This window comes from Lygodium microphyllum, chromosome 29 (assembly GCF_053477565.2).
Source record: "Lygodium microphyllum isolate KBCC chromosome 29, Lygodium_microphyllum_v1.1.10, whole genome shotgun sequence".
NCBI lineage: Eukaryota > Viridiplantae > Streptophyta > Polypodiopsida > Schizaeales > Lygodiaceae > Lygodium > Lygodium microphyllum.
This window is the reverse complement of record NC_141163.1, coordinates 55,558,021-55,576,220: the sequence shown is the minus strand read 5'-3', so window position 1 is coordinate 55,576,220 and position 18,200 is coordinate 55,558,021. Positions and strand designations below refer to the sequence as shown.

The window sequence follows — 18,200 nt, the reverse complement described above, 5'->3', positions numbered from 1 at the left end:
ACGTCATGTTTCTCTTTGGATGTTATTACTCTGCATGAGGCATGGAGTGGCATGAGACCCTCCTATGATCACTTGAGGATGTTTGGCTGCCAGGCATCTGTCAGTATGCCACATGAGCCTATGTCACGCAGATGCAAACTCCTTGGTTATGGAGATGGTGACTTTACAGCTTCCAGGTTTTGGGATTTAGATGCCCAACAAGTTCTACGCAGTCATCATGTTGTCTTTTATGAGATGCAGACACCTCTCAGGCCTCTTGATGTGCGTTCAGTGCACTTTATGGCTGATTCTATAGCTGTATGTCAGCCTTCCGCTTTGCTGAGGCCGCATACTATCTTAAGACCCCGTTTAACTTGTGTCCGAGATGCTGGCCCTCTTTCGATGATTGGCCTTGGAGAGTCTATATGCTCTCCGCTATCTTTTATGCGCAGCGCTGATGCTATGCGCCACTCTGATGCTTTACAGCTGTGCACTTATGAGTTGTGTTGCTTGCTTCATGGGAAGCAGTCATGGATTGCTCTATTGTCTAGAGCTATGGGATCGCTTATCTCTTGGATGTCATGGACTTAGGGATGCTTGACTCTTCTTATGAGGAGGTTCCCGCCACTTATTGCACAGCTCACTTTCTGATTAGGCATTGGGTGAGATGTCATGATTCCTCACCTTGTCTCTTTTCTTTTGTTTTGTTTTTTCACTCCCTGGCCCATTGGCCTTTTAGTGGGAGGTTGTTGGGGTAAAAGGCCCTTGGGCCTACCCGTGTACAGTGATTGTCCATATTCTTTATTCATATATATATGAAAGTGCAATAAGGCTTTCATAACATTGTTGACAGCACCTACATTGTGTGTGCTCTTCTCTCCCATGTCTCCTGCATCCCTTTCACTTCACATATTTTAGCCCACAGGCCATCTTCACCACTGTATCAACCTTTGGCTTCGTCATTGTCTCCACACTCTTCTTCAAGGCCACATGCATCTCACTAGGCTTGTTCTCAACCTCCACTTTCTTCTTTACCACTTTAGCTCCACTTCCTATCTTCTTTGTCACATCCATCTTAACACACTTCTTAACTTCCACACATCTCGACTTCAACTCAACGTTCTCATTCTTTTTACCCATAGGCATCTTGCCAAGACCACAGCTCATCCAACTCTTTCTTCTCCAAAGGCCTCTTGCCTTGAATGCTCTTAGATGCACAAAGCCCGATATCTTTAGACTCACCCCAAATACACGAGTTCTTCTTCCCCTGTCCACCACTACTCTACACACTTTTCCCCTTAACATATTGACCACCACTTTGCTTCATCACCCTCTCAAGGGTTCCCATCAATACATGCATTTGAGCATGCTAGCTCTACCTTCTTTCAACTTTTGAGTTACTTCACTCATCACCACTCAAGTTCAAAACCTCCAACACCTTAGTCAATTCAACCTTTGCAAGAGCCCTCACGGATTTATTCATCGTCATATCAGCACTAGGCCAATCATCTTCATCATTCAATTCATCACTTTCACTCTCCTCATCATTATCATCAACACTAGAGCTCGAACTCCACTCACTCAACTTCAAACGCACAAGCTGCCACCATGATGAAATCTTCTCTTGACCCGTAGCATGACTAGGAATGGGTGGTCTTTGTGATGCTCTTGCTTCATCCATCACGAATCTACTTGTCATCTTCTTCACTCCATTTCCACCCACTTCTCTCTAATTCTTATCTCTACACACAACATCTTTCCCCTTCTCATCACAAGTACCTTGCCTTGTCACATTCAACTCATTCATCTCTTTAGGCATCCCACCACCTGTGGCAACCAAAGCATCAAAATCCAAAGCAACCTTTCGTCTCAACTCACTCTCCACACCAAGGGCATCCCACTCACCCATGTTCATCACATCCACAATCCATTGCTCAATCTTGCCATTCAGAGGCCATCAATTCTATTTTTGACTCGCTTTGCTTCTCAGAAATCCTCTTAACCTTGGTTTCAAACTCTTTTAATGCTTGGGGGGGGGGGGGGGGGGGCACTTGCCCCATTTTCTCTCAAATAACTCAACTTATCCACCAAACCTCATTTGTCATACTCCAAAGCATAAAACTCATCAATAACTTTTTTTTTTGTAAACACTCTCAATAACACTTTTTACCAACTCATAAATGGTCTCCCTTGGCACCATTCCATCACAACTAAGCCCAAGGTCCCCAACACAAGAGGTTGTGCACACCACTTGTGAGGGCGGCTCTAATACCAAGTGTGATGGTTCGGCCCTTGGAATCCCCCTCGGGGCACCTCCCCATGACCTATGATAACCAAGTAGGAGGCAAGTGCCGCGATACAACTCCGCTTTCCAACTTGACACGCACAACTCAACGCAACATAACACCAAAGTTTGTAGAATGGCCCAGATTGAGGGCAAAGCTCATATTCATGAAGGGGAACTATGCACAAGAAAAGCCGAGGCATAAAGAGTCATGGTTCACAGGTGAGGGCTAGCACCATCAACATGCATCCAAGCACAACTCGACACTATGGGGTGAGGGAGCTAGAGGTACTCCCTCTTAACACCTATATAGGTAGTATTAGTGACTTTGAGCCCTACTTGATTTCCACTCTATGTGTGATTCCCTATACCCAGTGGTGAACCATCACATGTGCGGCATCATGAGGGTGTAGCCTTGGGATGTGCCTATGTTGTACCATTTCTTTCATTGAATAATACAAGAGTATACCTTGCTCTCACATATCGTGTTACTATTCTATGCCGTATCGAGTGAGTGATTGAGTGCATGCATTACAGGAGGGGGGAGGGGATGTGTGTGTCTGTGCGTCAAGTGTTTATGCCTAAGTTAGATATCATCCCTTCCCTCTATGGAACATAATCATAAAGAAAGAGTAAATGCATGAAGTTATCGTAAGATACTTGGTTGGCATAAAAAGTATCATTTTATTCATTTAAAGTTTTTGTTCAATGTTTGAATCACATTTTTTATTCCCATTGTTTGATTTAAATGAAAATCAACTAATGGACTAAATAATTCATTTTTAGGAATTACTTCTAATACAACTCTAATTGGTTGAGAAACACATTATATTTCAACCTTAGGTGTCCGCATCTCCAAAATAAGGGACTATGGTAAATAGGCCATGCTAAGCATGGATACTTTTTTTCTATGCACATTGCAAACACGAACCATGCACCAACATACCCTCAATCCATGGGCAAATTGCCAACAGAGATCCCTCCCCTTTGGTTCTTTTGACCTTGTGCCTCCCCATACACCCCTCCATTAGATCATCAATCATTGGTCACCTATAACCTATAACATAGCTTCCTCTTTGATAGTGTGCTTGAAACCTAACAATGTCAAGAAGCTTAAGTAGAAAGGATCCATTGGTGTTATAGGCCATGGGAAGGTGGGGGTGGTTAAGGAGCCATGAAAAAAGATATGGGGTAGATGAAACATAGGAATGGGTAGGAGAATTAATAGGGAGTAGATGATTATGGTTTGCAATAGAAGTAAAGAGGAGAAAGGTAACCTGAAAGCTAGATGTCCATAGCCACATATGCTAGCCATCCACAATTGCATCCACCACCTCAAGAACAACCACTCTAACTAGTACCCCATGTTGACTCTGTCATGTTGTTGACGTTGTCCCATTATTGCTGGTTGTCTAGACTCTGGTCCCCTAGACTAAACTCTCTAAGACGGGGACCACATGTAGTTAGGAGAAAAATCCAAGATTGAATGTTGCTAGCCAATGTGCTTTTGAATGGACCATCTAGGCTAGAGCAGACCATGCCAATGTAGTCGGAAGAGCCTACCTCTATCATATAAGCATCATCTTGCCACCTTGGCAATGTCGAGGAGTTTGCACTCCTGCCATTAGGAGTCCCAGGGCAACACTCCTACCACACCACGAGTCCATAGCCAATTCACACTCCATGTTGGAGATCAAAGTACTACGCTTGCCCCCAAACCTAATAGTCAACCACGCCACGAACAACACAAACATGCACTTGCTCACCACCCTGCATGCCACGTGGTCTAGGTGCCACCACTGTGCCACGTGCTCCATCAAGGTCACTTGCCCCAACGGATGCGAGAACCCGCCAACCAACACTAGAAACCATCATGGTGGTTGGGGACTAGTGCCATTTGTGACAAACTAATGCATTGGGAGGAAACCCAGTCAGTTGGGCAGGTGAGCAAGGCGGTGGAGGCCAGTGTGAGAGAAGAAGGTGAGGATAGGTTGAAGCATGGTCCCTAGTGTTTGGGGGAGGTTTCACTCCCCCAAGGAGATGGATGCACAAAGATGCAAGAGAAAGAAAAGACACCAAGATGATGATGAACACGATTGACGATTGTTGTTGTATTATTTGCTAATGATCACACACACATATGCAGGCCTTTAATGACCTTTGGCATCTCGATACATTATGACTCCTCGCATGTTACGTTTGAACCTTGGAATTACCATCCCACTTACATGAGTTTTGGGGTATAGCTTATGACTATGAGCATGGTGTGTGTGCTCGAATCGAGCCTCCACAAATGGGCTACCCTAATCCAAGGTACTTTCATATTTAAAGAAAAAAGATTTTATCTTTCTATATTAGGTGTGCAAATGGGTAAATGAGTTCAAACCTTGGATACATCCCTTGAAACACCTCAAATGTGGAGGTGTAAGTATTCTCAACAAATACAAGGAAAAAAGAGAAGAAATGGACGATGAACACGTGTACATTATTTGGAGTGAACAAGTAAGCTTATAAAATGGCTATCTCAGAAGCAGCAGGGGAGAGGGGGAGGGCGAGAGATATGGGTAATTCGCAGGGTCTCTCTTCCAGCCCGGAGTTCGCTTCCGCCTGCAGGTAATGCACTGTCATTCACCTAGTCTGCCTACTCTGTGTGCCTTGTAAAAATCACCCCGAGGTATCATGGCCTTCAGGAGGTTCTCACAGTCCGAGCTTCAAGATCTGAAGAAGCTGTTCATTTCCCTCGCCGCACAGTCCCGAAGCCACGGCCAATTCATCAGCGCATCGGTCTTCCAGGTGTGTTGCCTGTGCTGCTGGTGACTCGTATTATTCCAATATAATTTCTAGTTTGCTTGCTTCTTTGGCTGCGTGTTTTGTAGGACATAATGAAAAGAGGTTCAATAGGAATCAATGGAGTCTCAACAGAGAAGTCTTCTATGTAGTGACCTTCCTATAGGGACAACCAAAAGACTTTTTGACAACACATGGTTTTGGATAGATTTGACGCAGGAGAATTCAACAAGAGATAACTTCCCAGGCCATTTTTTTCCCAAGTTTTGTCACAGCATTTATGCAGACCAAGTAGATGATAATTGGTTTGTGCATTTTTATTGTTTGTGTACGGCTCACACCTTCAAGATTATTGTCGTGTTATATGTATCGCCATTGAGATATCAAATTGTGCACAATGTCTTAGAAGCTGCAAATACCCACAATGTCTTAGAATCAGTTCTACCAAGAGCATCAACTCGTTGAGGTTCATAAAGAGTATATGCCCTCTACTCCTTGCATGACAGATCACACGTGCTTGAAGAGCTTGATATCACAGCAACTACAACATGAGCATCATAGTTATTGTAATCATTGTCCTAATTGTGATTATCATCACCATCAACTTTGCTGTTGTTGCCATTGTCTTCATACTCATTAACATTGCTATGCACAAACCACACATTTTAAGGGAGCCATTCCATTGAGGTTTTTGAGTCCTATGTGTGCTCTAGCCATTGTGTATCTATAGGATCACAATCAAGTTTTAGATATGCTATGTGCTTTATCAAAATAGAATTTGGGGTAGCTGCAATCTGTGTTGATTCACTTAGATAAAGGATCTATAAGCCACACAACTTCAGAAGGACCTATAATCTTATTTATTAATTTTCATAATCAATTATCTATTCAATTTGTTTCTTTGGTGATTAATAGATATCGAGAAAATTGCATTAGAGCTAGTCACTGATGAGTGATTATAGGTTGTTACGGTGGACCATGTAGTGGGTTAGAAGAAAGATGGTACCTATGATTTGATTGGGTGCTTGTGATTGGAACTTGGCATGTCAAGGTTTGACTTGCACACATAAAGGATTAAGGTCTTGAGATATGGGTTAGATTTGCTAGACTAGATAGTTATGATTAGCAAGATAACATGATCATGAAAAGTTTGTATAATGTGTATATGTAGGTTGAAAGTTTAGGTTCCATAAATTTTTGCATAGAAAACTCATTTGAGGATTTTGGTATTGTTTTTACAATTTATTTGAAAAAAGCTTTCATCTGATACTATATTAGAGGAAGGGATCCCCAAATTTCAAGAGTCTTGGATTGGCCTAAAAATGCTAATCCTAAAAAAAAGAGATGTCATTCTATAAATAGTAAGTATGCTTTGACAGTACTTACTAAATTTAGTTTTTCTATTTCTTGATAGTTCTTAGCCCAAAAAGGAAAGTTATAAAGAAAAGACTTTCAAATGTTAAGCTACTTGTCACATAAGCTTCCAAGTGTTCCACCACTTGTTCCACTTTATGATATGGGGCTGCACACTTGTCTTGTACTATTGTATTCAAAGTCATACACCCACAAGACTTCAATCCATCATCATTACCTCATGTTTAGGTCTAGTTGAGTGAAGATCCATTTGAGACTCTTATAATTAGTGGCCGAATTTGTTGCCAAGAAAATAATGTCTTCATAATTTGAGAGTATGAATTACAGTAAGTAGCTCGAGATCATGAGTAGCGTAAATTTTCTCATGAGTCTAGTTTGCACCAAGTCTCCATTTCTTTTAAAAAGAAGAGTTCATTTCTCTCATTTTGCATTAGTTTGTTGCTATAAACTCATGTATATCAACTAAATATAGTCCCAAAGTTTATTTTAACCATCTTCATCATCCTCCTTCACTTTATCATCAAACTCTCAATTTTCCTATTCTCTTGTTGTTGTTTTATAAGATAGAAGACTTGTAAATTCTTCCACTTCAAGATTAAGAAGAAAGCCATGTCAATGCATAGTTGATTAACTATGAAGAATGGCTAATTTTAATTTTTTCTACTTCAAGTTTGTAAATAAAATAATTGGATATTGGTAAAGTATATGCATTTGATGCATGTGTGTATGTATATTCTTTACATGATTTGTGAGAGTGAGAAATGCTCACTCTTGGGTAGATTGCAAATGAGATCATTTCTAAGAGACTTGGGTTTAGAAGAAATACATCCTTTGGGGCCCCTAGAGAGGGGGAGAGAAGGGGATTTTTGGCGATTTTCAATCTTCAACTTATCTCCATTTGTTTTATGTGTCCATGGTTACTTATCTCCATTTGTTTTATGTGTCCATGGTTGTAATTTTTAAATAGTTGTTATGTTCAACTTCAAATATTTGTTGTTTCTATTTTCTCGAATCGTTAAGTCTTGAAAATTAGCGAGTATGGTTCATTGTGTGGGGTGTTTATAGTGGTATAAGGGCGTTGGCTCAATCCTCATCCCAACATTGGTAGTGCTTACAATTATAAGTTTTCTTATTTTTAGGTCTTGTATTGAGCACTTAAGTAAAAATATGGGTTTTACCCATCTTTAGCTCTTAGATTTTCTCCATTTCTTTTATGTGTCCATGGATACAAATTTTCAAATAATTGTCATATTTAGCTTTAATTATTATTATTATTATTTTTTTGAATTGTAAAGTCTTGAAAATGAGCAAATATTATAATTGCAAGCATATTACATTGTATAAAGTATTTACAGTGGTATTTGTGTCACAACACAATAGAAAAATAATTTTTATCTTTTTTAATTAATTTATATAATCAATTATTTATTGAATTTATTTCCTTGGTAATTAGTAGATATATAGAAAAGTGCATTTGAGTTGACTCCATTGATGAGTGGTTATAGGTTATGGTAGATCCATGCTGTGGATCGGGAGAACGATAGTACATACTTCCACATATATGACTCGATTGGGTGAGCTTATAACTTGAACTTGAGCATATTAGGGTTTTGACTCACACATAGAAATAATTAATGCCTTGAGATGTGGGCTAGATCTGCCAAAGTAGAAAACTACAATCAACAAGGTGGCATGATCATAAAAAGCTAGAACAATGTATATATGTAGACTGAAAGTTTAAAATGCACAATATTTGCATAGAAAACTCATATGAGTATTCTAGCCATAGTTTTTTCCCTATGTTTATATATGGCCAACCCATATAGGTATGGAAGTATGGTTGGAGTCATCCATGGTTTGGATTATAGCTAACTCTAATTTAAATAAAAAATAAGTAAGAAACATGTAAGGGTTATAATACCTTAAACTTCAGATTTCAACATTTAAACTTCATGGTCCTTGCATGAGAGACACTTTTGCAAAAGCAATGTGTTTTTTATATCTAGGATCTCAATTCTTTAATTTAACAATGATCGAGTTATCTTTACTTGTTTTCATACGAGTATGAAGTCATTTATTTTCTACATTTGGTTCCATCAACCATATGAGTATGATTGCAACCATGATTCTAGTATTTTTCTTTTTTGTGATATACATGAAAAGAGCTTTTACACAATACCCATATTTTTTGTTTTTTGAGGGGGGGGAAGGAGGTGTCAAAAGTGGATGTAGCAATGGAAGCATAAACATGTGCTGAAATAATTGCTGAACACAAGACAAAAGAGAAAGGAAAGAATGAACACTGAAGAACACAATATAGATGAGAAATCAGATGTATGCTTGGGAAATGGAATCCATATATCCAACATGAAATAGTTGTATACAACGGTGAGTCAGTGGCTGTGCACCAGTATCGGCTCCTTTCCCTAGCAGAAGATCCACAAGTGTGATAGTGAGTGACTAACTGACTGAGGAGGAGCCTGAATAAATAAGACAAAAATATGTTCTCAATATGATCAGGTCAGATAGCATTTAATGCTGGTTGACTAGCAATAAATGCTAAATATGACCACAATGAAGACCATAAAAAATACCTAAAATAATCTAAATAATGCCCAACCCTAAAGCATGCATAGACTCACATAGGAGCTGACATATTTGCTAACACCCTCTCTCAGATCATCGGTGATCTGATACAATACAATGGTACAATGAGAATGAATCATAAATCATACAACATAGAACCACCAAGTAGAACCATGGATACCCAAGCAATGGGTGCGCAAGCCACCACCAAGGTGTCTCCGAGAAAACATGATGTTGATGTCCATCGTAGAAATTCACTCGACAATTGTTTTCTGTTCCATGGAACGGTACGTTTATTTGCTGAATTGATACGATCTCCATCAGCAAGTTTGGTTCGGCACAGATGATCTATCAGGGTGTGTGGAACGGTTGATGAGCACTTGAAAATAGAGAAGATCATAGCATATCTCTATGTTTGTCACAATGTCTCTCAATAGCATACATGAACATCTTGTGACTATGGATTCTTGGCCTTTGGTTAGACCGCTAAACTGTCCCCTCGTGTGGGCTCATGACTAGGAACCAATCCTGTTCTTTGTTAGACAGCCCATGATGAACGTGGATGTCAATACCTAGTTCTAGGATTTGAACCTGCCAAACTTTGATCGATGCATTAGGGAAGTCTCTCTTTGGATCTTGTACATTTGTATAGATGTGTAGATGAGATGTGACTACCCCATGTGAGAGGTGAGAGAATGCATAGAGATCAAAGCTCAAGCTGAGCTGAGAGTACAGTTGACAATGAAGAGAGAGTGTGAGAGAGAAGGCACGACACCCAATGCAATAATATAAAGAGTGTAAGGTGCAAGTACAAAGTACAACCCTTAAACCTTAGGGTTTCTAGAGTGTATTCATACTCGAAAGGTGTAAAACACGATAAGTGCCCAAACTATGTAACATAGGTACATAAAATAAAAAAAAATAAATTTGGAAAAAAAAACCTCTTGTAAGGAGAGTAAAAAGTGTCCTAGTGTCCTACCGAGGATAATTGACACTTTTATGTGAGCATAGGTGTGAGTTAAACCCAACAAACCTCCCTAGAGTGAAGAGTGGTTAATGTACCAAGGGTCATCCACCAAAGGAGATCAAATTTAAAGCATTGCGGAATGTTTCAAATTTGTCATGAGGAAGAGCTTTGGTGAAGATGTTTGCCACATTACTGGTGGTAGGACAGTAGACAAGGTTGATATCATTTGCATGTAGCCTCTCTCTGACAAAGTGATAGTGAATCTCTATGTGTTTCGTGTGTGCATGAAACACTGAAAGCGTCTAAGCCATATGCATTCAACTATGGTAGTGAAAGTTGCCTTGTATTCAGCTTCACATGACGATGTGGTAACAATAGATTATTTCTTGCTAAGCTAAGAAATGCAAGATGAGCCAAGAAAGAAACGATTACCACTCATAGAGTGACGTGAATCATAATTACCAGCCCAATCAGAATCATTGTAAGCATGCAGTTGCAGTGGTCCCCTCTTGGCATAAAGCAATTCAAGAGTCCTGACTCCTAGTACCCTGCAAGTAACGGAAAACACGCTTAACAACTTGCCAATGTGACATGCGTGGTTGGTATATATATTTGCTCACGACTAAAACTGCAAACTGATGGAGCATATGTATGGATGTTAAACAAATCGTTGTCATCATGCAAGGACAGCTTGAGTCCAGGTTCCATTGGTGTACAAATTGGCTTGCAATCCTGTAAGCCAAACCTCTCAAGAAGTCTACCAATGCATCTAGACTTTGATAATCCAATGCCTCTAGAATCATGAATGAATTGAATGCCCAAATAATAGTTCAAAGGCCCCAAATTTGACACCTCAAACGTTTGCCACAAATTTTGTTTGAATGCTGAAATTTTATCAGCATGTGTCCCTACAAGCAGAAGATCATCAACATAAAGACATATGACCAGCAATGATCCCTTCTCTTTACATACGTAAAGTGTACTTTGATGAGTTGTTTATGAACCCCTGGCTGAGTAAAAAGGCATGAATCTTTGCATACCAAGCTTAGGGAGCTTGCTTCAAATCATACAACACCTTTTCCAGCTTGCACACCAAGTGTTTGGATCCCACAACTGAAAAATTTAATGGTTGTTGTACATACACATCTTCTTGAAGTTTCCCATGTAAAAATGCAGTCTTTATATTAAGTTGGTGCATAGTCCACATCCATAATGGGCAGCCAAAAGCAACTATAGACCGAATGGTAGTCATGCGGGATGTAGGAGCAAATGTCTTCTCATAGTCAATACCTTTCTTGTGTGAGTAGCCTTTAGCCACAAGCCTAGCCCTATATTTATCAATGGATCCATCTGCATTCCTTTTCAGCTTATAGAACCACTTTGTACCAATGGCTTTCTTCCCAACAGGCAAGGATCCTAAGTCCCATGTTTGATTCTTTATGATAGAATCAAACTCAGCTTGCATTGCTGCCATCCAATGTACACTATGTTCTGCATCCTCAAAACATTCAGGCTCCTCACCATCAAGTGTATCTATTGCAATAACAAACTCCATGGTATGCACACCATCATGCATATGAGCTTGCCTTCTAGTACGACTAGCAATAGGAGCATCCAAATGACTATCTTTCATAGTTTGCAAATACCATCTAGGCATCTGCCTAGCTTCTTGACTGTGTACAAGCTCTTGCCGAACTTCAAATTCAACACCTTGCTGAATATTCAGATCAGCCATAGGTTGATTTTCTGCATTACCCAATGAAGCAGCTGGCTGAACATTAAGTTCACTTGTCGAAGCTCTAGCTGTATCACCAAAAGAAATGGGCAGCAGCCCTTCAAATACGTAGTTGGCAGCATGATATGTATCAAAACCAGTAAGGGATAATTCTGATTTTTCATTAAAAACCACATCCCTACTGGCAAATATCTTCTTAGAGATAGGATCACATAATCTATATCCTTTGCTCTCACTGTTGTACTTCACAAAAATGCATTTAACACCCTTGTTATCCAATTTCTTTCTTAGTACCTTGGGAATGTGTGCATACGTATACGAAAATGTCCAACAGAAGGTTTCCGATTGTTCCAAGCCTCAAAAGACGTGACATTCTTTAATGCCTTGGTGGGGCACTTGTTCAAAACATGGCAATCACATATAACTGCTTCCATCCAAAAACTATGTGGCAAGCGCTTTGCTTTAAGCATATATCTGGCCATCTCCATGAGTGACCGATTCTTGCTCTTTGCAACCCCATTTTGCTATGGAGTATAAGTAGTAATATACTGATGGACAATGCCTTTCTGCTTCAAAAAAGAATTCAACATAGAAGATATGTATTCCCCCCCTTGATCCGAACGGAGAGTCTTAATCTTGTAGCTAGATTGATTTTCAGCAAGTGCTACAAAAGTCAAAATGCATCATACACTTTTGACTTTTTCACGAAAGAGTAGACCCAACAAAAACGAGTAAAGTCATCAATGAAAGTGACAAAATAGTAATAGCCACCCAATGACTTTGTCTACATAGGGCCACATACATTTGAGTGCACAATTTGTAATCTGGCAGTTGCTCTAAAATTAACATCATGAGGAAATGAAAAATGATGCAATTTTTTCCAAGATGCACCTCTCGTATATATGCTCAGGAGGTCTCTCCAAGAGAGGTAAACCATCAAGCATGTGTGTATGTTGCATAAGCATCAAGCTACCATAGTTTACATGCCCCATGCGAGTATGCCATAACTTTGCTTGTGACATAGCAAGAGTGAGTGTAGACACTAGATAGATTGACTAATCGATTGAATAAGCATCCAACTCATATAACCCGTGACATAAAGTGCTAGTCAAAACCAAAGCCATGTGTTCCTTATCTCTGACCATATATTTGTCATCATCAAAGGTGACTTGCAAGCCAAGAATAGAGCCATCAATGGTTGCTGTCAACACAATCTCCCCAATACCTCTAATAGGGTATGATGCATTGTTGGCACACTGCACAAACTTGCTAATAGGAGTTGCAATAATGGAGGAAAATAAATCCTTGCGGGATGTGATATGCCTAGAAGCACCACTGTCAAAGAACCATGTGCTCGCATCTTCAATAGAGCTAAATGCTCTATCAGCCCAAGAAGATTCATAATTGCATGTGTAAAAACAATAGTCTTGGTTTGCAACAAAAGAGACGGACTTAGTAGTAGTGGAAGGTGCATTAGAAAAACAAACATCCTTGACTCCTATTTCTTCTCCTTGGCTATGCCCTTTCTACATTCTATGATGTGGTGTCTTGGCTTCTTGCAATAGTGGCACTTGCCCTTCTTGGCTTGTGTGCTCCCTTGTTTCTTGCTGCTTTGTGAAGTATCTAAAGTTCCAGAGCTTTGCGGAGCATTTTTAGCTTGGCTTCCCTTGTCCTTTTGCCTTGCCATAAAAGCCTGCTCAAAGGCTATAACATCCTCCACACTGTTCTTTCTTGTTTGCTCTTCCTCTAAGAGCAAACTGACCAGCTGAAGGAAAGTAAGTGGTTGTGGGGATATCCTCATGGTGAGGTTCAAGGCTGTATGAAAGGCCAAATACGAGGGCGGCAATGAATTCAAAGTAGTAGATATCAATTGCACATATGAGTAATACTCATCTACATTCATAAGTTGCTCACACAAGTCTTGAATTTTATTTAGATAATCTTGCATAGAATCACCCTCATCCATCTTCACAGTCTCAAGCTCTTTCTTCAAGAAAGAGATGCTCGTCTCATTCTTTCTAGCAAACATCTGCTCTAAGGTCAGCCATGCTTTCGTGAAGAAGCTGTAGACTGAATGTGTGGGATGATGGACCGCTAAACTACCAATGCAATCAGTGACAAAGCTCGAGCATCCCGTGTGTTCCATGCCTTTTGTGCTGCTGATCTCTGGGAAGTGGTTGAGCTAGAGCGGGCTGAACAGACTAAGTGGGCTGAGTTGCCGGCTGTCCACATCCTCCTGGAGGAGGTGTAGCAATAGCCACAACTTAGATCTAACTTCTTCAACGTTGACATAATCCCAAAGATTCTTTGCAATCAACACATTTTTCATCATAAAAGACCATAGAGAATAGTTGTTGCCATCCAACATATCCTCCTTGGACACATATATAAATACATCACCTCCCTGATTTGCATGGTAAATGCCACTAATCAAGGAGCAAAAGAGCAATACTTCAAGCTGGACCAACCTGGAAATCTTAGAATTTCCAGAAATTACAGCAAGCACTTTGCAATAATTAGCAAATCTAATCACACCGTCGAAAACTATCTGTAGTACCTGCTGTCCAAGGTGCAAACAATGCTCAGCAGTACTAAAAATGCAAAAGCCCCTGAATTTCTTGTCCCAAAATGCACAAATTCAGTCTATTACAAACTCACTGATGTACGTTTGCCAATCTTTGAGTTGACAACAAAAGCCCCAAATTTTTGACCCGAAATGCACAAAATCTTTGAGAGAAATGTGCCCTAAATACTTGTAAGAGCAGAGAGATGTTGCCTAGGCATAGGCCCTTTCCAGTAAGTGAAACCTGAATTAAAAAATGAGAAATTTTTTTCTTTTACTTGCCATTAGGTAGCCGGAGGTCGAGTTGGACTGGCGAGCGCAGTTGGAGGTCAGCTCACAGGACAGGGGCGGAGCTGGTCGTGCAAGCAGCGTTCAGCTAGAGCAAGTGGAGGTGTAGTTGAGAAGACCAGGGGCTAGGTGGGTGGCGCAACTGGAGGCAGGCGCAGGGATCTAGCGTAGGGGGTGGGCGCTTGTAGTGTTGCAGGTTTGGTTTAGGCAGCGGGGCGGGTGCTTGTTGGTGGTGACTCTGCTTGGTGGACAAGTTGGACTGACTGGCCAATGAGCTGGCCTGACGAACTGCAACTGCTAGTGGCGCCTTTGGCAACAGTTGTGCAAAGGGAGGAGGAGTTGTGAGTTGACGAACAATGGTTGAGGAGCTTAGTTGGAGATTGTGGCTGCTGGCTGGGTTGAGCTGAGGGCCATGAGCTGAGGACTAGCTCTGATACCAAATGTGAGAGATGAGAGTGCACAAAGATCGAAGCTCAAGATCAACTGAGAGTTCAGTGACAGTGAAGAGAGTGTGTGAGACAAAAGGCACGATACCTAATCCAATAACTTAAAGAGTGTAAGGTGCAAGTATAAAGTACAATCCTTAAACCTTAGGGTTACTAGAGTGTGTTCATGCTTGAAAGGTGTAAAACATGATAACTGTTCAAACTGTGTAACATAGGCAGATAAAATAAAAGGAAATAAATCTGGGGGGAAAAACCTCTCAGAAGGAGAGAAAAAAGTGCCCCAATGTCCTACTGAGGATCATTGACACTCCTCTGTGAGTGTAGGCGTAAGTCAAACCAAACACCCCATTTGTCCACCCTTTCACACTCCCTCTGGCATTGGAGAGTTGTGAGCGATGCCATCAGCACCACCACTAGTAAGCAACAAAGGAAGGGGTCATCAATCCCTTTCCGCGATCCGAAGAAGCTGATTCTTTCCGTGCCTTGGCCTTCGCTTTGACCAGAGGATTGAAGTTCGAGTCGAAGGCAGATGATGACTCGATGGAGAGTCCGCATCCTACTTCGTCTTCTTCTCCTTCTACTTCTTGGAAGCTGCTAACTCTTTGCAGGCCTCTCGTAAACAATCTTTCTTCCCAGAGTGGTAACATTGGGTCTTCTTCTTTGAACCCCTGTTTGAAGCTGCAAAAGCCTCACTAGAACCTCCATAAGATGACGAAAGCTGCCCTTGGAACTGCGAAGACACCTCATGCTCCAATAGCATCAAGGTCACATGTGTAAAACTGATAGGAGTAGCTGATGTTTGCGCCCGCAAAGCATTCACTACTCCATCAAACACCGGATGGAATTTGGAGAGGATGAGTCCAATCAAATGAGCCTCTGGAACGGCAGATTGCATTTGCAAAAGCTGATCTTGGATCTAGATCACTCAAAGTAGAAAAGATTGGACAATATCTTTGGCCTTGAATGTAATTTGCTGGAGCTGTCCATAAAGAGTGACTTCCCTCATGTGGGAAGGTGCCGCATGCATCAGTTGCTACTTCGTCCATACTTTAGAAGATGTCCTTTAGGAGGTAACCACTGGTAGGACTTCTTTAGAAATACACCGAAGCAAGGCCAAATAGGCATCGGTATCATTTGAATCCCATGTAAGCACCGCTTCCTCATGGTTATCTTCATCAAAATCATCTGATGTTGGAGTAGGATGCTGAGGACGAGGAATAGCTCCAATACGACGTACCATAACCTCTTCTGCACAAACCAAGCTTTCATCATAGCACTCCATGTGAGATAGTTAGGTCCATGTAGCTTATCATCAGTGGATGTGCACGGAGGAGCCATCTGTGGAGGATGAGAAGATGAGGAGAGAAAAGAAGGTATTGGGAGAGGGAACATAGCCAAACCACAAGCACATACTGCAAAAAATGAGAGTTCATATGCAGTATTCACCCAAAATGTGACCAAAACAAGAAGAAATCTGCTGCAAAAATTCAAAAAATCAGCTAGAAACTGCCTGAAACAGCAAAAGCAGCCTGATGTTGCAGTCGCCTAGCCAAGAGGAGAGGCAAAAACACCAATATGCAAGCTGGATCAGAAACACAGGCAGTAGAGGGGCTGACACAGGTTGTACAGATGCTGATGTCAGCAAAAACAGCATTAACTGCAGGAAGACAGGTTGCCTTGGTCAGAGCAGTAGTCTCTTGATCAGCAATGGTCAAAACAGTCCTGAAATCAGCAAGGAAAACACAGCAGGGGCACCGATACCAAACCGTCGTTCCCACGGCTACAGTACCAGGAGTTGCTATTGAGCCAGCCTGTTCAAAACAGTACTTCTGTCTAGCAGAAACTATTAGCGACATCCCAACGAACAATATTCGTATCGTGAACCAATGGCCACTTTTTCGGTCGAAGGAAATGCCTAATAAATAGTCAAATACTGCACTCTTTAGCTATTGTACTCCGGAAACAAAGTAAGGGAAAGCCCTTAAAGTTCGGTTCAATCCATCTTTTAGCATTGAATCCGATCTCTCTATCCCGATTCTTGCTAGGGTTTCAAATAGGCACTGTTTCTATTATAACTAACATTGTTTTTCTTATAGCATGCCATTTTAAGGCATTATAGTTGGCTGTTTTGTTCCAGATCATAATCCCTAATGAAGAATATGAGCCCTACCAAGATAAACCGAGCAATATATTGGTGATGGGTATAAAGTGGGTGGTAAAATCTTGTGCTATAAAAGCATAAGCATGTAAGGTGAATTCGAATAGCAAAAAAAGCACAACTATGATTCGTTTATAGGATTTGAACCCGGTTCAAAGCCATTCCTTTGGCACCGCTGGCAAATTCTATCGTTTCCACTACTTAAGTTTTGTTCAATCCATAAACACATGCAGTTCCATCCCCGACCGTTATCACTCAACCGGTCTCATCCACTGACAATTTAGTATAATAGTCGGGATTCGTCTTTCCAGGATGGTTATTTTGTTGTTCTAGCTTTAAACAATCTCATTTTTTCTTTGATTTGCGTTTCTCTCTTCTTCAATGCCATAAACATTCAAGAGCTAATGCATACTGAGCAATTCTTTTTGCATGTCCACTGACTTGTAGTCGAAACATTTCATCATAAAAGGTCTCTATTTAGGGCTTTCCTTGAGCTCTAATACCATGCCACAAGTGGATGCAGCAATGGAAGCATAAAGATGTGCTGAAATAAGCTTTTGAACACAAGACAAAAGAGAAAGGATAGAAGGAACATTGAAGAACACAATAGAGATGAGAAATCAGATGTATGCTTAGGAAATGGAATCCATATATCCAACATGAGACAGTTGCATACAACGGTGAGTCACTGGTTGTGTGGGCACCAACACCGGCTCCTCTCCCTAGTAGAAGAGCCATAAGTGTGATGGTGAGTGACTAACCGATTGAGGAGCCTGAATAAATAGGACAAAAATATGTCCTCAATATGATCAGGTCAGCCAGCATTTAATGCTGGTTGGCCAGCAATAAATGCTAAATACCACAATGAAGACAATAAAAAGTGGCTAAAATAATCTAAATAATGCCCAATCGTAAAGTGTGCATAGACTCACACATGAGCTGACATATCTGCTAACAAGGGGGAAGGGAATAGAAGGGTGAGAGGAGGGGTCCCTAAATTTTAGGAGATTCTCATATTTTAGAAGCCTTGGAT

General features: G+C 40.8%; 1 protein-coding gene across 7 annotated transcripts in view; it reads left to right on the top strand.

Moving 5' to 3' along the window:
- The first annotated feature begins 4,734 nt into the window (after positions 1-4,734).
- Positions 4,735-18,200, top strand: part of LOC148010652 (TLD-domain containing nucleolar protein) — a 159,666-nt gene continuing 146,200 nt past the window's right edge. For all 7 annotated transcript variants that reach the window (XM_087671828.1, XM_087671827.1, XM_087671826.1 and 4 more), the window contains exons 1-2: positions 4,735-4,876; positions 4,954-5,056. In XM_087671828.1, coding sequence (XP_087527954.1) covers positions 4,779-4,876; positions 4,954-5,056 — 201 coding nt within the window. In that variant the 5' untranslated portion in view covers positions 4,735-4,778. The remainder of the gene's footprint in view (positions 4,877-4,953; positions 5,057-18,200) is intronic.